The sequence below is a fragment of the Xiphophorus hellerii genome, chromosome 8 (genome assembly GCF_003331165.1).
Source record: "Xiphophorus hellerii strain 12219 chromosome 8, Xiphophorus_hellerii-4.1, whole genome shotgun sequence".
Classification (NCBI taxonomy): Eukaryota; Metazoa; Chordata; class Actinopteri; order Cyprinodontiformes; family Poeciliidae; genus Xiphophorus; species Xiphophorus hellerii.
The window spans coordinates 12,045,824-12,066,957 of NC_045679.1; the positions used below are offsets into that span (position 1 = coordinate 12,045,824).

The 21,134-nt window shown below is 35.7% G+C and overlaps 1 protein-coding gene across 1 annotated transcript in view; it reads right to left on the minus strand.

Annotated features, from left to right (window-relative positions):
* Positions 1 to 4,722: 4,722 nt before the first annotated feature.
* trabd2a (TraB domain containing 2A) overlaps positions 4,723 to 21,134 on the minus strand; it is a 52,092-nt gene continuing 35,680 nt past the window's right edge. Inside the window, exons 5-7 of the mRNA XM_032568901.1 lie at positions 10,204 to 10,294; positions 7,617 to 7,889; positions 4,723 to 6,054 (exon numbers count right to left, since the gene is read on the minus strand). Coding sequence (XP_032424792.1) covers positions 5,850 to 6,054; positions 7,617 to 7,889; positions 10,204 to 10,294 — 569 coding nt within the window. The 3' untranslated portion in view covers positions 4,723 to 5,849. The remainder of the gene's footprint in view (positions 6,055 to 7,616; positions 7,890 to 10,203; positions 10,295 to 21,134) is intronic.

Below are 21,134 nucleotides of genomic sequence, written 5' to 3' on the forward strand. Positions count from 1 at the left end.
TGCAATTTTTTAAATGTTTTTTTTAAAACATGCTATTTTTTTGTTGTTGTTGATTTTACTTCTAAAAGGGAGCTGAGTATACAGCAACATGGCGGACTTCTGCCAAAACAAGCAAAAGAAAGTCAGATATGTTCTTCAATCAAACAAATCAAATGATAGGAAATTACCTGCCTAACTTGGCTAAACAGGAAAAGAAGAGGATCAAAATAAAAATAAAAAAGCAGTCCACCCCTACAAACTCCTCCAAATCACATGCAAATTGTGAAGGTGAATACTGTCTGCACTTCAAATGTAAAGGTATGGCAGCGTCATAAGAATCTAACTTACAAGTTAGATTCTTGTGGGTAGCCAAAACTTTCTCAGAGTGACTGATTTGGCTGAATGACAGTTCCTGACTTTGCAGCCAGAGGGAGGCATTTGACACAGTTTGACTGATGTTTGCTGCCAGGCATATTTCTTTATAGAGATGTCTTATCTTGATCTACATTTTCTTTTAGGATAAATAACAGTGGAAAACATGTAAAGTTATGAGCAAAGCAATATGTTTTTTTTCTAAAGCAGTTCCCTCACACTCTACTTGATTGAGACAATCAGCATATTCTTTAAAAATCCAAACTTTTTAGCTACAAATGTTTTCTCTTCTATTTAGATACTGGGTCTGAAGTTAACTTTAAGAAACTTTAAGGGAAGCAGTTTTTAGTCTTTATAAGGTAGAGTACAGAAAGAGTAAAACTGCAAATAAAATTTTCAAACTATGCATGAAAAATTGGTGGCTTTAGATTGCATCCATTAAGAGCCCAGAGACTCACTTCTGGTATGACGTGAGAGTGTGTGCTTGACTTTTTGGACTAACAGTGCAGTTATAATCATCTATGATTGTACATTTCTTGAGTTTGAGTTTGAATTGTGGGTTTTCTTCTCTTCGTAGCACGTCTCAGAAAAAAAGTCATTCTCGTGAATGGGATCCATTGACCCAAGCTGGAACTGAGTGACACCCTGTGGTGACGTGCCAGCACAAAACCAGCTCATTTGTTTATAAACTGACAATCAAAGGCAGGCCAACCTTGAGAAGCACTGAGAGACACAAAACATGGTTTTGTTCTGAAACCCCAACAAAACCAGAAAATTGATGTTTTAACTGTGCATGAATGACATTTCTTTTGGGTAAGTACTGTTATTTTTTCTACAAGAAAGACGTCCAATATTTGATTACAGAGAGAAATCTTGATTTTAGTTATTCTCTCTAAGGTTTTCCTTTGAGCCTACTCTAAAGAAAAAAGCCTTTCGACTGTGTAAAGACAATAATTTTTGAGGTAACAGAATCCTTCCCCTGGTTGCATCCTTCAATTTTGACAATAAACAAACTCATCAGACTGATTTTCAAGTTTTTTTTTTAAACAGATATGAAATGTATTCTTTTTAATCAATACTCATATTGTTTATCAGTTTATCAGTATGCAATGTTTTGTATTATTTTACATTTTACTACTTCTCTATTGGCTAGTCAGCAGTCAGGGCTGTTTTGACAGCAGCTCTATTTCCCTCCTGTACCGCCAGATCGATAGCCCTCAACTTAAAGGCTGCATCATATAAATTTGAAGAAATTTCTCCGTCGTCCCTGCTGCTAGCATGTGCTTGTTCTAAATGAAAATTAACGCTTTCTTCTTTGATTTCCAATTTTGACTTCCAATGATCACTTCCTGTTAAAGAGTCCCCAGGCGGTTGAAGAAAAATCCAGAGAAAAGCCGCACCGGGCTATAAGCCGCATGATTCAAAGTGTAGGAAAAAAGTAGCGCCTCATAGTCCGAAAAATACGGTACTCTTTATGTAAGATTCAGAGAACTTACAAAGTAAGTTTCACCAAAGTAATCATTAGTTCTATCAAAGTCCAATGAAAGGTGATGAGTTTCAAAAAATAGCTTCTAAGTTTTGAAGTAATTAGTTTGTTTCATTAAAGTTTCATAAAAGTATCTGATAAGTATCAGAAAGTCCTTTGTAAGTTCCGAAAGGTCATCAATATGTTCCAGAAAAGTAACTTCTAGGGTCAGAGAAATATTGCACTAGAGTACTAATTTTTTTGTAAAACAAAAAGACTATTCAACAAAAGCCAGTTTGTTCTGAGGTTTATAAAATAGCTTCACTCTGTTAAAGGTTTTAAACTCTGTTGTTGAGCTGTTATAAAAACTTCACTGAATAAAATTCAACCAACAGTAATTTATTGGGATTTTTTCATCACAAGTTATTGACTTTTAGATTACCATTTCTTTAGGTGAATGCAGTAAAGTATAACCATTAAGGCATTTCTTAAACACACTGTTGATGTACAGGACCAGAGACACAGAAGTTAAACAGAAACACACTGAAGAACTTTGTGCAAAAAAAAAAACAAAAAAAAAAACGACCTTGTGCAGCAAAAATCTACAGTAAGATTGGTAGATTTTATGACCTGGGCTGATGGCATGTCTTTATTTTTGTCTATAGTTTCATGTTTTACAGGAAACAGGAGTCTGCAGAGACATCTGCTTTTAATTTCTCCAGTTTCAGTTGGCCACCCAACCTCCAGTCCAATGTGGTGTGCTTCTGTAGGAACCGAGTTTCTGATTATATTTTCTTGCCAAAATAAGATTTACGCAAAAAAGGAAAATAAATATATATTTTTAAATATTTTTATTTAATTTGGACAAATTAATGAAGTTCTGTTGGTAAAAAAAAATTATTCCATGTGTTGTCTGTGTTTGCTTGAGTTTAATGTGGCTATGAGGTGACTCAATGTGCATTACCCTATAAATTGGACAGTATTTGAAGTGAATACAGTAAATATAATTTCCTCCAGCTAGTTTACTTCCATCATATTAGTGTCCACTGAGCTCTCGACTTTCAGAAAGGTATTAGTTTCCCATGGTATTGAGTTGAATATTTCAACCATCATTGTTTGTTAATAGTTGCAAAAGCATCAAAGTGAAAATATGTCAAAGAAAAGAAGAATCCATCAGTCAAGAGGTCAGCTGATGATTACCAATCTTCCTGTTTGAAGGTAAGACTTTGGTTTAAATTTTAAAGGATTTTTTTATTCTCTACTGCAGGTAACTATTGTGGCTTGACTCCTGACATTCCCGCTGTTCTTCAAGCTGTGTTTCAAATAGTAAATGAGCTATAACATCTGTCAGCAAGAGCACTCAACAGGAGGTAATTAGGGGAGTGACCTGCAACTTTGTTTGTTTGCTCTTTTATGGAATGACTGAGTGACTTACATGGTTTGTTGTTTTTAAGACGTTTTGAGTTACATGGAACAGATCGAAACCGTCATTTAGCATTGCATGCTTCTTTAACATGATGTAAGTTTAATGCCTTGGAGCCATAAGACTGACTTACTGAAGTGACTTAAGCAATACAACTAAAGGTCAGTTTTACCCTTCACAATCACCCAATGAAATGTTCCAGTATTTGATTTCAATGTACTTGTAATTTCAGTGGCAAATGTTTGTAATTAATTACAAGATACAAACAGTATGAAAAGTTATACCTGTCATTTGTATGTTGAATATCAAATTATCATTAGTGTCGAATATAACCAGGCTATGATGGTTCAGCTGCAACCGTGAGGGAATGTTCAGTGAATTATTTTTATTTTAATAAAAGAAACATTCACATAAAACACTTTCTGTGGGGCTCATTCCAGCATTTATCTCTGTGATGAAAATAGCTAAATGTTCAGTGATGTAATTCAAGAAATAAACACACTTTAGTGGTCTATCTCTTAAATCTCCTTATTATCCTGCACACGTAGATAAACCCGTAAAAAGCGCAGCTCCACCTTAAATAAAAGCACAAGCTAAATAGTCAATTAGCTATCTTTTCCTGTTGACAGAACAAATCTATTAACTTTCATTTCCTGTACACCGAAAAGATTCCTTGCTGTTCCAGTTTCCTGTTTGCTCCAGTTTGTTCCCTTGTTGCTACAGCTTCTTTAGTTTGTTTAGCTTGTCTCAGATCTTAAACAACTTATAATATCAGCTTTTATTAGAGAATATGTGAACAACCGGTTAACATGCCATGAATTATCAATAGTAGAACAATGGCAGCAATGTTTACAATCCCATTTACAGGGTTGAATGAGTTTATAATGGAATGCTTAATGGAAATAGTATAACATTAAAAAGTAGTTCCATCATATTTCTGCTATTCAAAATCTAACACTTTTAATTTTGATAGACCAAAATCAAAAGATTTCTGACAGTGATAGAAATAAACATCCCAGAATTTAAATGTCAAACTTTGCTGCATAAATGAATTAAAGACATTAAAAATAAACATTGTCCGACATGTTAAAAAGCTATGCAGTTGTTATAATAGCATAAATTATATCTGTTACCTGAACAAAAACTAATATGAACTATTGGACTTGGATTCAACAGTTATCTTTGTTTTTACTTGTATTTAACTGCTGCTGAATAATAATGTTTAGTTTCCAACCAGCCTTCCTCACATATCTTGGTTTTGTTCCCTCAAGGTTGTTTTCTGTTGTCTCTTGTGTTTTTTCCCTTCCTTACTCCATTTGTTTGTTATGGATTAGAGTCACTGAAAACAAAAGATTTTAATCTCAGAATTCAGATTTATTTTCCTCAGAATTCTGACTTCCGTTGTTCTACATACAAAACATAATAACAGTACCAACTTTCTTTCATTTTAATTACAGTCAAAAAATGGCAATAAACAAAAGAGTGTGTCTAAATAAATATTTTATTGTTGATACTATTACAATTATCTTATTCCATAGATGACATGTGACTGTCCTAAAATACTACACTGTACATGTTCTACATGTGTGGACAGGCTTTATTATAACTGTAATATTATCACTATAATTATCTTGAAAATATAAAAACACACTTGGATACTGTAGTAACAAAAATATTTATAAAAAGTCTGAAAATGTTCTGTATGCTTTACAGGAAAGCTAATGTAGTTAAATAATTTAAACCTAATAATAAACAAAAGTGAGTTTTTTCAACAAACACATCAAAGCAAGAAATAACACTGATAGATTAGATACAATACAATCATCTGTCCATATCACAACTTTAATTTCAGTGTGAAACATGACATGGGCTGTGGTGGTTAGTTCCTGATGTCCTTTAAGAAATATGATGCTCATTTATTTATCAACTCATATAAAAACAATGTTTCTCATATTTTTATAGCCCTAAAATACAACTGTAGCATAAAAAAAAACAATGTACAATTTCCCCAACCAACACATTTTACAACATCAAAGAGATTGTAAATGAAAGAATAAATTAAGTTGTGAAGAACACTTCTGGTTGCAAACACAAGGCGTATAAGAGCTGACAAACTCACCCACACAAGCAAACACAGCATAAACACGCTAACTCATACAAGCACACTAGATACAAATGGTTCAAGTTGTGTCTATGAAGAATTTTTAATGTTCAAGAATGCTCTGAATGATATGCATGTTGCATGCACTAATGGGTAGCTAACATCTGGCAAAAACGCAAATGAGACATGAGAAAATATTCCGGATTTTATTTCTTTCACTCGCATTTTCTTTTGCATTCTTTGTGCAAAGTGTTATCGCAAAGTGACAAAAAAAACAAACCTGTATTGTTCCAAGAAAACATGTAAAATGTTTTATTATTTATTTTTTTATTCATTTATTTATTTTTATCAGAGCATCAGTCCATTGACATCAGTTCCAACCCAGGTTGCTCAAGCCTGACAGTTACATGGAAAATATTTTCTGGTGGGCCTCAGGTTCTAATTAGACCTCATGTTGAAGTGAATTTAAACTCTTTAATGCTTTTATTACTAAAATAATTGATGTCCTGCTAGAGGAGTGCAGACCCTTTCTGAAATACCAAAGCTATAAGTGTGAAGAGCAAAATGAGTAAAACGTAGGGAAAGGAGGTGATGGGTGATGAAGACTGTAAGTGATGGTAGTTGTGCTGGCTGTAGACTTTGTTTGGTGGCTCCACTGTGATGTAGCCATTGATGATACGAACCAAAGGAGGAGGCGGAGACTGAACCATGGAACTGCAGGAGGAAATAACAAGATAACAAGATGAATATATAATGTAACAACACTAGTTTTCCAACTCATTTTCTTACAAAAGTTGGTTAAATGGATTTGTCCTAATTGACTTTATGGTTTAAACACCAACAAACAGTAATTGTAAAGACTAATCTCACATGTTTGAAATGAAAAACCATGTCACACTTCTGAAAAATGTTGGGGGGGTTTCCAGCAAAACTTAGCTATACTGTAGAAAGGAAGTCTGTGCAGACAGGTTCTTTTACTGCATAACTATGCAAGGACTGCATCAGAAAGTCCCTGCTCTGCAATGAACCTGCCTGTGTGTATACTCTGACCATTTCTCCTTTTCAGACATTAAAATACACAGACATGTTTAGAGAGTGCACTTTGTAGCAAGCATAAGCAAACAGTCTGTTTCTTTTCCCATTTAAAATTCAGAGTCTTGCATAAAGAAAGAAAAATAATTTCTACTGACATTATGTAAAGAGCACTTTATATGACGTTTTCATCCTCTGCATGTATTTGTTTTTTCTTTGGGTTTTCATATTTAATTCACACAGTCCAGCTTTGTGTATGTCAGATGAAACTGGAAACTCTAAATGGCCCATAAGTGCTATTTATTGTGGACTGTATTGGTTGACCCCATGATAAATGACTGGAAATGGAGACACTCTGAACAAATGGTTCTTCCAGATAAATGACTCTAGGAAATGGAAGAACAGAGTCTTACCCTTTTCGACAACTAAAATGAAAGCAAAATCTTGCTGTGACAAAACATACAGAAGTTTTTTCACATGGCAGGCAACTCCTTTTTGTCAAAAAGGCGAGCTTGTTTTGTTCTGCGGTTAGTCCCTGCCTAGAGCTATGGTGAGAACCAAGTCGGGTATAATTGTCAGGTAGCTATTTTTACATGTAAGACACTGATACCAGCTCCAGAGAAGCGTGGATCTAATGTTTGTGTTCTGTAACTAAAAGAAGAGGATGTGATTTGATATGTTGGCTGTTTGTTTGGTGATATGTTGGCTGTTTGAGCCCCCAGCATCACATCAGGAAGTTCCCCACAGTCTTCTCACATACTTGATGAAGTAATGTGTTTAACTTCATTCGTTTATAACTTTTTCTTAAACAACTATTACAATTATCAACTATACTGCTGTGGTCAGAAGTTGATATACAATTATCATGCATAAATGTCATGTTAATACAAGGCTTTTGATTAGTATTTGGATTACTCTATTTTTAGGAGATAATTAAACAACTTTAAAGGTTTTTAAAAAGAAAAGATGGATGGACGGATGGGCGGATGGATAGATGGTAGCAGAGGTTCCTTACTTGGTCTGCATCCTGTTAGTCTATGGCCGTATAAAACTTGCTTTGTTGTGGACAGTGATATTAGCTTTCATGTTTGACCTCTTTTTAAAATGAATTCAAACCAATGCACCAATTGTTGTCTTGAAAAACCACAAAAGCTATATGCTGTACATTTTCTCACCCTTTAAATCAGTTTGTAAAAGTCCAAAATAAAGTTGTCATCTTATCTTTCAGCTTTTTGTCTCCTTACCTCTCTTCTATGCGTACCCAGAGATCATTGAAATGTCGATTTTGTTGTTTCTTTTGCTTGTTCCGCCTCTTTTTCTTTAGCATCTTCTTCTCTGCTTTCTCTAGAAGATCCAGGCTGTCTGCAGGAAGGAGCATGTGGGGTAGTGGGTCCTCTTCCAGGAGAACTCCCTGGTCCTCCTCCTTGTGTGGGAGCTCATGGAGGAAGGGTTCCAGAAGAGTAAAGTCATCCTGGTGACCCTCCAGTGCTGGGGAAGCAGGTTTTGATGATGATCTCCTAAGTGACACAAAAACATTAATAAGTTGAAGAACATAAATGGGAAATGTGTTTTAAGCCTTTTATGAAGAGGTTCCTAATACACTTTGATTCTTCTCTGTTTGCTTTGGCTCTCTTTGTGACGCATCAGCTTTGAATAGGTTCACAAATATTTAATTACTTTTCACATCTTTGCAGTTAAAGACTGCAAACACTAGAAAACAAAAATCAGAGACATATTCTTTTTTTCCTCCTGGGAACATGTGGACCTTTGGAAAGTTGACACACCCTGGGAGGAAGTTTTTCCTTTTCTTAGATTTTAGTCAGCCGTGACAAAATGAAGATGGAGAAAAGCAAGACTGAAGAGAGAAGAGATGAATTTTGGAAGTATTGGAAAAGGGTGTGGAGATAATATAGTAAACAAGATCAAGTTTGATAGAAAATACATGTGCATATGTCTGTGCGCATGTATGCAAATACAAATTAAAGCATTTTGTACAGTGTGTATGGGTGTAGTGAAGTCTACACACTTGATCTTCATAACATTTATTGACAGCTTTTCAGTTCCACATGGATCTTTGTCAGGTTAAACATTTGCCAAGTTGTGGACATGTCTCATTGCTTTCTAAATGTTTGACCTGTTGAAGCATTGGAGCATAAGCAATGATAACTACCACATCTGTGGACACATCTTTAACAATGAATGATATCCACATACTGTAGAGCAGTGTGTTCTGCCATCCAGATGTTGTCTTTGTCAAGAAGAACCTATTTAGTTAAGCAGAAACACATTCTGTACATATTACAAATGATGTCCTCGCTGTAAATTAGGCTTAAAGTGGTCCAGAGGTGTCATCCACAGTCAGTAGTTAATGTGTTACGAGCAAAACGTTTTGCAAAAGACAAAAAGTTTTAAAGTCCCCTTTAAGAAGCAAACCATGAAAAGTATTTATCTTAAACTACTCTCCTCAATCCTTATCACCTACAAACTTTTACAAAAGCTGATATGATGCAAATGTTATTTTATTTCAATCTACATAATAAATCGCTCAGTTTCATTTCATTTGCGTTATTACACATAAACAGAGTAGTCAAATTTTTCGGACTCGCGTTAACCCAGTGATACGGGTCAGGTGCTGGTTCATTTCAGGCTCATAATCCCATATCAAACACAGGCTCTTGTGTGTGAAAGTAGATTTACTCATTCATTCGAACACACACAGGAACAAGAACGCAGATTGAAAGTGAGATAGCCACCCGCAGTGCTCCATGCTCGACTGGCTGCACTACATGCTTCGCAGCAGGAGGTACGAGTCAAACTTAGGTTGGACTTTTCAACAATGCTTCATTGGTGGGCCACTGGGGAATTTGTCAGACTTATCAGCTGTGCAATCTAAAACACAGAAGCAGTCCGCAACATGCAAAATCCCTTAAAGAATGAGAGCTGTCAATGAGAATTATTTCTGCTGAAACAGTAAAATGTAAACATTGCATCTACGATATCATGCAGTCCAATTAGGGGACAACCTTTAGCCATATGTGTTATTCTGATGACTTTGGGGGCATGGAGGGTGTGAAGAAAGTGCAACACAATATATAGTAGTTACTATAGCAAAATCTAGTTGTATAGTTGCAGACTGCAGACAACTGAACCACGTATCTTTTTTAGTCAAAATTAAACATAAAAACAATAAACAGCTCGGGAGAACAGGTCTGATTGCTAAGTTTAATGGATATTCTAGTCTTGAACAAATCATGGCAAAAAAAGATCCTACTAACTATTTTCTCCTAACACCTCAACAATTTGTGATTTTATGCAAAAGACAAAACACAAAATTATTCATTTTCTACTAGTCAATTCAAGTTGGTTATTTATATATTCAGTTCATATTCCATTTTTCATCTTGTCTACTTTGATACCAGAGGCAACTATGATTTTAAAAGAGTCAGTGATGCAATTATGAAAATGTTATTAGTTATCATGATACCCTTAGTTATTGTTTTTATATAGGAAATAATGTCCTGGCACAATTATACTAAAAAACAGGATGAGTCAAACTCATAAAGGTTGATGGGAAAATTAATGGGCCAGAATAGAGGGCAATCCAGGAAGAAGACCTATTAGAGGATGCAACAGACTGGAAACATCGGACAGTGACCCTAAACATACAATATTGAGCTTGTTACATAACATTTTCCGTTCATTAGAATGGCCTTGTCCAAGTACTGACCTGAATGCAACTGAAAACTTTCTATCGGTCTATCATATAAAATCTCTGTGAGACACTTTGTAGTGTGTGGTTGTGTTTAACTTGCTTACTACCAGTGTCGTTACCTCTTTATGGGTTGTCCAGCAGGCGTGTGTTCCACCTCATATCCCTGGCGGCGAAGCACATCGATAACTGTGTTGTTGCCAAGAAAGTGACCTGCAATCAAGAAATTAAACTCATGACTCCCCTTTTCCAAAGCTAATGGTGATGCATTAAAGCTAACAGAAGCAGGACATTTGATATAAATGGCTCCAGAATACAGTAGAGTAGAGCAGGAATAAAGCAATTAGGTCTGGAAGACTCAAGACTGCAAGGATGTAACATGGAAGGAGACAGGAAGGACCCAAGGTGGAGGAGACGTTACAGTCATGCAACAGTAATAATATCCAATATAAACACAGTAAATTCAAAATAAAGGGCATGATTCTTAATGTCCATGTCTTTGTTACTTTGAAAATGATAAAACAAAAAGTTTCAGTGGGTTATAGTGTCCAATTAGCTACAATTTGCCTCCGATTTTGAAAAACAAAACAAAAATACTTGAAGGTTAGGGTTATATTTAAAGTTCTCCTCTCTACACCTTCTTCTTTTCTTCACCAACCATTTTGATCTCTCCATTCACAACCGTACTAATCTTTTCCATCCCCTCTACTTGCCTGTCCTCTCTTTCTCGCTGTGACCCTCTCAGCTAGGTGAAGTGGGGCCATTGAGGCTTCAGGTTGCCATGTCAAGAGGTCTCCATTCTTCCTCTCATTCTGACAAAAGGGAGCAGTGGCCTATTGTTTAGGTCTGCTCAGCCGTGGCACCATGGAGCTGTGTAAACAATGAACCCCAGCACTTTAATCTGGGCCAGAGCCACCGATAGAAACAGGCTAGCCTAGATGCACTATAGGTGCCATGTTGCTGCCACCATGGCTTGGAAAAAATGTTTTCACATATGAATGAATATGCAATGTTTAAATATGCATCAGTTGGAATTAGTCTATAAGATATATATATACTGTATCCACACCAAGCTCACAAATAAAAATAGAGATCAGAATGAATCAAAGGGACAAAGTTTCACAGCTTGCTTTAATTTAGAAACAGCTTAACTCTTATTCAAGCTCAAGATTTATTCAAGTCTACATCACAGGACTGAGGTGGGATAAATTGTGCTGCTCGACACAATGTAGGGGAATGGAAAGGTTTGTGGACTTCAAAACTTCAGAGACTCATTAGTATACACATAACAACATGCCTACATAAAAATACAGACATATGCAAACTTTCAGGATGTACCACGACAAAGTATCTTTAGTGGGAGAGCAGCAAAAATAAGTGTCCTTTAAATCTTTGAAAAAAAAAAATATTTTTTTTTTATCTTTTGAGAAAAATAAATGAATGTAAAGTATAATTTCAAAATAGTGATAGGGTTTTATGTGCCCAAGACATCACAAAAGCAAGCAAATTCAAACTTAGTAAGACACTAAATGGCAATGTGAAACTAAAAGACGTTACAGAAAGAGTTCTATAGCTGTAGTCTGCAAATATTTTTTAGATTCACAGAAACTGATGAATTGTTATAAGTCCAAGTATAAATCTGATTCATTGTATATACTAAATTTAGAATTTAACAATACTTTCTCAAACAGATAATCTGCATTTATTTTAATGCAAGATTACATAACCTCTGTGAGAAAGTCAGTACCTTGCTCCTAATTTGTGGCTAACTGAAATTGTGCACTGCTGATTTCACATATGGCTTCATTACAGAGCCATTTTTAGAATCATTAAGTCTAACAGACAGCAGATAAAAATGAAAAAAATAAATAAAAATTCAACATTCAATATTATCTAATGTGAAATCGGAAAGCTATTTTTTATCTGAAGTTTAATGCATTAGTTACAGAAATTTTCCACCTTAAGCTAAAAAACGTGTTTCTCTGGCCCTGCTTTGGGCTCATGGCATAACTTGCACTTGATATTTATTTACAGCCTCTCACTGGAAACAGACCTGCAGTCCTGCAATTTACAGCCCTGCACAGTTTTGGGCGTCCACATCTGGAGTAATCTGGAGCAACATCTGACATGTATTTCCACTGATTATTTACTTAGGCTTATTTCATACATCTTAAATCGATGAAATTGGCCAGGGATATTTGCACCAATGCACAATATGTTCACTGTATGCCTTTTAAGTTGCACCAAGAGAAGGGAGATGGTGGAGATAAAGATACGAGACAGACCTGAAAGCCTTCATTCACCGTGGACTCTCTTCATCCAGAAACATGAAATGGACCACTTAGTAAGAGAGGCACAGATTAGGTCATGTGTTGCTTGGAAAAGCTTAATTTTAATAATGTTTGGTCCAATTTCCTCTAACGCGACAGCTTTGAAAGCAGGCCAAAAAAGGAAAAAACTATAAATAAGTTTTACACAAACACACTATGGTTTGAGAAAGTCTTTATCCTCATTGCCTCTAATATTGAAAGCCAATTACTGATTAAGTCAAATATATTTTAGAGGCAAGTGTTGTTTTAGAAAAGACCTATAAGTGTGGATTAGTCATAAATAAGCAAGGCAATTTAGCAGTGCAAGAAAATTTAAGAAATTGCAAACCAGTCTTAAAAAAATATGTTAACAGGACTAATAAAAGCCAAAAATATTAAAAGTCCAATATTACGATTTATTTTAGACAGAGTGGTATTACATGCTCCGCCAAGATACTTGTTTCAACTCAAACACTAAAGAGGAATGCCATTAGGACTTAAAAGACATTAAACAAAAAAAACCAAACATACTGGCTCATCATGATGTTGGGGAACATATTAAAAAACCTTTTATGCCTAGAAACGATCTCAGTTCATCCACTGGCTTTACCTGAGATTGCATTGTGGATTGTACAGGTTCAAGAGTAAAGTCAAACACACCTTGTCTGTCTTTAAATTGAGCAAACTATGTTTTACTACTCCTCACACCTGTACTTAGAGCTGTGCAAGAGGAGAACCACAGAGGTTCTTCTTGTCAGGAAGATGTGGAATTGCTGCAATCACAGGCTCATATTATTAGAACATATGGAAAGTCTTAAATAGTGTTCCTTTTCCATAGTCTTCAATATTTACACTACAGCTTGAAACCAAGGCCAGAGCAGCAGTTCTCATAGCATTACAGCATGCTGGATAAACAAACGCTATAGTCAGTACTGAGGCCTTTCCACCCCATACAGACTTTTCTTGCTGTTTATGTACACATTATGTTCTGCTAGTCAGTAGACTTCAGCAGCCTGTAGTCATCACCTCTGTCCACAAAACGAAACCTTCTATTGCGGTAGATAACCATGAGGTGTCACCATGCTGTGGAGCATAAAAAGACAAATTAAGCCTAAGTAAACTATTGTCAAAGCTAAAAAGAAAAAAAAAGGACAGAGACATTTGTGATCCACTGTTTCAGAAATTATGTAACAACACATTTTTTTTCTGGAAAACCCCAACACTGGCTTGTAACAGCCAAGTAAAACCTCAGGGTGTTCAACTGTCAAAGAGCGTCAACCATCCATAAAAGTGACAGTCATGACAAAGACAATTACTGGTTATTCACTGGCACAAAAACAACACAGCTTTCTTTGTGTTTATCAAACAAGGCCAGCTCTGTCTAGAAATACAAGCTTTGATAATATGACTCTTTTTTTTTTTCAATTATCCATGATTTACTTATAACGTTATTTGTACTTGATGGGCACAGAATTCCTTCAAACAATAAACATAACCATCATCAATAATCATTTTAGAGATTGTTTGAAAAGAACACAAGAAACAGTGTGAAAGATTAAAGACTTGTAGGATAGCGGGGGGCTTACCCATATGGGGTGATATATCTAAGTACAACTTCACTTTACAAATAGTTCATATTTGGCCAGAAAAATTCTCAGACTTATTCATATAGAGTGGCAATAAACACACAGATATGGTTTGGTCATCAGACTGGTATGACTGCCCACATGTCAAGAGAGTTATTTATTACAAAAGCATCAAACTGGCTCTGGCATGCTCTTGCTATTTCTACCCAGGCAACTATGACAAACAATCTACAATAATGCCACTAATAAAAACAATGCCATGGCCATCCCTTGCAAATAAAGGTATATATGTGATGTATGTATTTAGAGGGGGGTTGAAATATATAGTGTTATATAGTGTTTCTCGTTGTCAGCATGAGCTGGCGGAGAAGTCCCGGGCTTCTTACATAGCCATGAGGAGGAGCAGGAGGGAAACTTGTAAGCAGTGTCTTGAAGAGTTTATTGTTTTACAATAGTTGTAGTGCCAGACATAAAAACCCGCTTAATGACTTGCAGTGAACAGAGGAAAACATGCAGGTTTTAGATTTCTGAGAATAATCTCTTTTGATTGAACTCACAGTGACCGCAGGACATAGTGTTGCACCTGGATTAATCCTCAATAAAATACAAATGTATTTTCAACATACTGCGATACCACATGAAATAGTTTTAGAGCTAATTCAGACTAGACACACACACACACACGCCCACACACAAATGTATATGTAGCCTAATGTTTCTCATAACTAAGGATCAGGGCAGATTGAGAAAGGAGCCAAAAAGCAAGTTTTTCATAATAAGACGCAAAAGCCACAATTCAATCACTGTTCAAGAGTACGTGGAGTCGTTTCATCTTGCATTTGTCCTTCATTTTTGTAAAAATGTCAACTTGTGGTCTATAGACTGCAAAAAGGGTAGCACATGTTTGCTATTACAGGCACCAACAATCTTTACAACTAAACAGAAGATGAACAAATCTTGTAGAAAATAAAAGGATTTGCCTGGAACCCATTTATGATGATGTAACTTGTTGTCATTTTGGTCTTTATTTAAGAGTCCTCAGCATTTTAAATTCACTTAATATATGTGTAAGGATATGGAAGTTCAACCAAACCACTGTCTAAGCTTCAGTAAAACCGTTTTTGAAACACCGACATAAACAGGACATGGTTTTGAAAGTAAGATGCCAATGATAAGCATAAGTCCCAATAAAATATGGCTTTGACATGACTGTGAGAGTTTAAAAGATAAGCTGTGCTGATTATAAAAAGCACACATAACCTATGCCTCAGTTCTACAAAATAAGGATCCTTTATTCTAAAGAATGATAATATTTCAACCAACACCAAAACTATCTTTCAGTGTATTTCTCTCAAGCAGACCGTGACTCAGAAACTGGCCACCTTCAATGGGGTATTGCTTTTCTATAATATTGATACCGATCTCCATTTGCTCCATTTTGAAAGCAGATGGAAAATCTGAGAAGCACTAAGAAGGCAGGCAAGAGGGTGAAAAAAGCAGCAGACAGAATAAAGATAAACCCATAAACAGACGGGATAAGATGAACACAGATTTCTAAACTCAAGACAGGAAAAAACAGAAGTGGAGACAATCGAGATACCAAAACAAGCAAAGGAATGCTAAGTTCTCAGATGACAAACTTTGATAAAACAGGACAAGAGCATCTTGGCTCCAACTTTAAAAATAAACAGTTAAGATTATTTAGTAAGTTTCTGTGTGCCATTGAAAACACAGCTTAAAAAGGTTGTATTGTTAACTTGCACTCCTTACAATAATTTTAACTAATATATTTCTTTGTCTAAATCTTTGCTACATGAATTATAAATCCCCAAAATAAGGAGCACAACAACATGAACAACTCATTGTTAAAATACATTTTTGGCATAACATCTGTAACTATAAAGTTTTTCATCTTACCCTTTATTTGTTTGCAATTTACATAAAGCTGAAAATGTAAACAAATATTCCAGACTAATGTATTTTTAAAATCTACCTTTTTGCAATACATTATGGATTCAGAGAGCATATATTACCAATTTTTTTCCCTTGCAAAACAGAATTAAGCTAAACTATACTGTCTAACACAATGCATTACAGGAAAAGGCAGGTTACCAATACCAGATAATTTAAAGTTTCTAAACTTTAGTCATCAAGTATTGCCAAAATATTTCTTAAAATCACACCAAAATGATTGACGAGTTACTTCCAAAGCTAATAAATGTTATGCTGAGCCATTCAGCTGTTTGCCATTTTGATGAGATGTCAGAGAAAGTGAGAAAGTGTACTGAAGAAATGACTTTAAAATGATTGTTTGGAATAAATGAGAAACAAGGAGCATGAGAGGTCTGTGGTATGAGGTTGTTTTCAAATAAGTTCACATGGAAAATTTGCGGTGGCTCACAGCACTTTGGAGCCGTGTTAGGGATTACATCTGCCAGCCTAAAGTAGACTCTGCGCTCTCTGTCAGTGCAGTCTTCGCTTTTTCTCCCGTTGGTTGCAAGGAAATTATTGTCCTTGACTGCGCACACAGCAGCTGAGACATGACTGCTGTACGAAAAGTTTGACAATTAAAAGTGAGCCGATCTGATGTATTGAAATGGATCTTTGCCAACTCTTAGCCGCTAAAGTAATTACAGCAAGTACACCGAGGGACAGTCAATAAAACTAAGGCAATTCCAACGAAATATAAACAGTGTGAGAGCAAACTTTTCTTATTATCATTTAGGGTCATTTTTTTATCTGCTAACCAATGCTTGTGTTTTACCTTTACACATTCAAAAGTGTAAACCTGGGCTTTCAGAAATTTCTACCTTACTTTGGAAGCGCAGTCTTTAGAATTTATAATTAGGGATGTCCAAATCTGATTCCCAAAATTTTGAAACAATATATAAATCATAGTCAGCCATCTAACTTCACCCTTGATGTCTTTTGTTGACAAACTGACTGATATTTGCCTTTCTATCTGTTTGCTGTACACCTAGTTTTAGCCAAAAGTTGTAGGGCTACATTATGTGATGCCATGTTTTAGAAATCACAGCAAAGTTTTGCACTAACAGTATTCAAAAGTGTGTGGTAGGAAATGCATTACTTTGTCAATTTAGCAAATCTGGGGTTTCCCTGATAATCTGTTTTGTTGTCCTTTACACTGATATTTGTACTGAGAAAAATGAAAAATCAAACTCTTTCATTCTAAAGATATGGGTTTCTCTAGTTGCTTTTGCTTTAAATCAGAGCTCTGCATCTATATCTCACCTTTCATCCTAAATAAGTGACAATGGGAATTATGCAAAGCTTAAGTGTCTCACATTATCAAACTACTTTTAAAAAGAGACAAAGCTAACATTAATAGATACCAAATACAGTTTTAAAAAAAGAGTATTTACTGGGGTAAAATCATATACCTATCTTTATTGAGAAAATTACACAGAAGAAACACATAGAGAGGCAAAAAACTTTCCACACCAATGCATAGTTTGATGTGATGGATTGCCTTGCATGTCTTTGCTAAGTGCTTCAAAACACACAAGTAAAGACACTAATGGAGAACAAGCTCAATCATATGATATTCAATCTTCATGTAGGACAAATTCACATTCAAAATTATTTAAAATACAAAATAAACGGGCACGGATGAATTATGTCTGTAGGCATGGATTCCATTGGCAACAAGGTTTGTAACTCGCACTAAAGTTTGATTAGGTTCATAATATTCCATGTGTTCATGCCAAAGAAAAATAAATCTTGACTCTAGTGTTGCTATATACTGTAGCTGGCGTAATACTGAGCAAGTTATGCTCTACAAACAAAGACTATGTTCTTATACCTTCAGTATGTACAGTTATAACATCAGGATTACCCTGTCAATAGGTGATTAACCATCTATACACTTGAGTAGAAGTGATGGTGGTTGGCTCTAGGATGATTAACGGGGGAGAAATGTAAAACAACACGTTTTTGGTGCACATCATTATTTTTGGCTTTTCAAATGCTGTTTCTTATCTTTGCTTGTGTCTGCTGGCTAATCTCACATCTTTAAACCCAAATAAAACAGCTTGAATATTTGTTTGAGCTGGCGACGCTACACAGACACAATGTAGTCTACAAGCCAGTACAGCAATGTTTAGAGGGGTCATGAGCCAAGATATCAATTTGTCAAATGGGTCTGGGTAGCAAACACAACACAGACAGGGCAGGGATACAAATGAGGGTTATTCTGAGGCAACTAAATAATGCTTCACTAATTTTTACCAAAATCAATTTTTGGCATCATTTAAATTAGGATTAGGCTGTCAGTTGCAAATTTCTTGATGATGATAACTCTTGTTTTGTTTTTTTTTTCTTTATATGATGTGTTTGAATGTATTTCTGCAGTTTAATACTGTAGCCACAAAAATGTCTTCCTTTAAAATAACTTGCATATCTCTGCAGGCCTCAGATCCTGCTGCGAGTTCCTCCTCAGCCTGTCAACTGTCTCCATCCCGAAAAAAGGATAGCAATGGGAGTCGGATGCCCTCTCACTTTTTTAAAAAGCATTCCACACAGCGCTTCCATCTAAAACATGTGGCTTAGAGAGCAATTTTGTGCCTGTTTAGTTTGATTAATCTGCAAGCAATCTTGTTGTCGTCCCAGAAGGCCTGGATATCATCTGTGTTTTAGGTCTAGGTCATAAGTAAAAGCAGATCCTTACAAAGGAGTCTTGTAAATTCCCACAGGCTCTGTTTTTGATGGTCAATCTACCCCTATTTAGTGTTCTGTCAATGATTTTCTTATTCACCAGGCAGATTTTGCTGCTAGACAACTACCTTTGTCAGTTAACCATGTGTTATCCCAGCTACGTTTCTCATCAGTTGTTTATTTGCCAACTAAACAAATCCATCCAACTTATTCCTTGGTGCAAATATATTAATATCATGGTGGAAAGTGGTCATTTCTAAACAACCTAAGTATCTGAAAAAGCTTTAAAGAAGAGAAAGCTGCATTGTTTTAATGACGTGTTGCAATCATCTCAAAAGACCGTTCATAATTTCATCATGATGCCATAACAAACCAAATCATTACCTACCAGCAAGTACAAAACACTGTAGCAACATGTTCTTCCCAAATCATCAGATGTCAAATGAGACATCATGCAGCCATCACTTTGCTTTACACCATTTACCACAGATTCCCAACTTCAGGTGTTATTTCGGTGATTTGACTGTACACTCCCAAAGTTTGACTTCTGAGTCCAGATGTTTGCCTGAGTAATAAAACGTCTAATTTCCTACACTATGCAGGCACAATATAACTGCAAATGAGTTTGAAATCGCACAGCAGTAATATGAAATGGAATGAAAATGGAGTTAAATCCAGATAGTTTTTGTGTTCTGTCCAAACAGTCAATTAAATCAAACTCATTGTTCATGGGTGGTTAGAGTAACATGTTGAGTTTTAGGAGGTTTTACGTAACCATTTACAGTGCAACAATAGTCTTTCCATACAGTAGAAGGTACACTTGTCCTATTTTTTGAGTTTGGATGCCTCTTTCCTGGAAGGATTCATTCATAGAGTTATTGCTACCATTACATACAGTATGAACTCTTACATAAAGCCATTATTGTAGCTACAGCTGACATTGGGTTTGTTTCTGTTTCTGTTAAAAAACATAATTCCTGACTCAATGTTTCAGAGTTTAGTTGTGTCTTTTCTGAACAAAACCATCAAGAAAGCAATTGCTGCCATTTCGTTTGTGGACTAATTCTTTGAGTTCTCATAGAAGGTAGCCCTGTCTCAGTCCTCTTGTATTTTATCTGTGTGTTTTCTATTCTCCCAATCTTCAGTTGGTCGTGGCAGGTTGTAGCTCATATGGAGCTTGATTACCAAATAGGTTTCTTCCTGTTAAAAACAAGCTGTTCCTCTCTATTGACAACACCTACATGTTCAAGAAAAGGAAATTCTATGAAGTCCACAACTCAGTCAGATGGGTCCCTCCTGTTTCTACAAACAGACAATAAATGATCGGTTGAACTGTATTGCATCACATTATACCTTGGATTGAATTTGACTGTGTATAATTATATCTGAATCTGACTTAATGATTTGATTTTACTGGAATGGACTGAATAGACCAAAAGTGAAACTGGACTTAATTTCTTTTTATTTATTTTTTTTATGGTTGACTTAATGTATATATGCACTTAATTTGGGGAATGAAAAACAAAATAAATGCATCTCATAAAAATATACATAATACTTTATGGAACAATAAAATTTGATATGTGAATAAACCTCCATAAAAGCACAAATACTTAAGTATCAGAGAACTAAGGGATAATATATTTCTTCGTATCTCCTTCCCCTCCGGGCAGAACATAAGTCCACTTTATGTTTCATCCTCAAAATGAAAGAGGACAACCTCTTCATAACAAGCCCCATTTCAAATCATCAATAGATGGACGGCTGCTCTCCTGCTTAATATATAATTTTCCTTCTCCTTTTCCCTTTCATATAGTAGTTTGGTATTTCTGGTCCAAATGAAAGTTGGGCCTCTGGGCAGGCACATAAAGAGCATGTTCCAGGTGGATGAGGAAATACTGCGGGGTTTGAATAGGGTCAGGGGTGAGGAGTTCAACTCTTTCAATAAATCACAGCAAGATGTTGTGACAACTGAGAGAAGAAGTGTGGGCTGTATGAAATATGTCTTTTGCGAACAGACACTGTGGCCTCAAACCATATGAGAGCAGAGAAATGTATATATTTAGGAGCTTTTCACTCAGGAGCTTTACAGGCAGTTAGTTATCCAAAGTGGCTGACAGGTTTATCTTCCTTTTATCCCTCTTTAAGGAGGAAGTGGTAGGCTGATGACACATTACAGATGCTCCTGACTTCTTATCTTTCTGGTCAAAGTTTTTCAGCTTTATCTGAGCTGCATTTGGGATTGTGAATATGACTAAAACTAAGATTAAAGACTCCAGAAGAAAAACAAATCTGCTTTACATACAGTACCTTGCAAAACCCTTCATGCCTCCTATACCACCTTGGGTTAATAATTGTCCAAACAGTGCAAGTCTTGTTGGTTATGTTTTCACTAGCTTTACATATCTAGGGACTGAAACATTTGATGATTCCCATGCAGGATAGATCAAGTTCATTCAAAGAGTTTCTTGAAAACCCATTTTT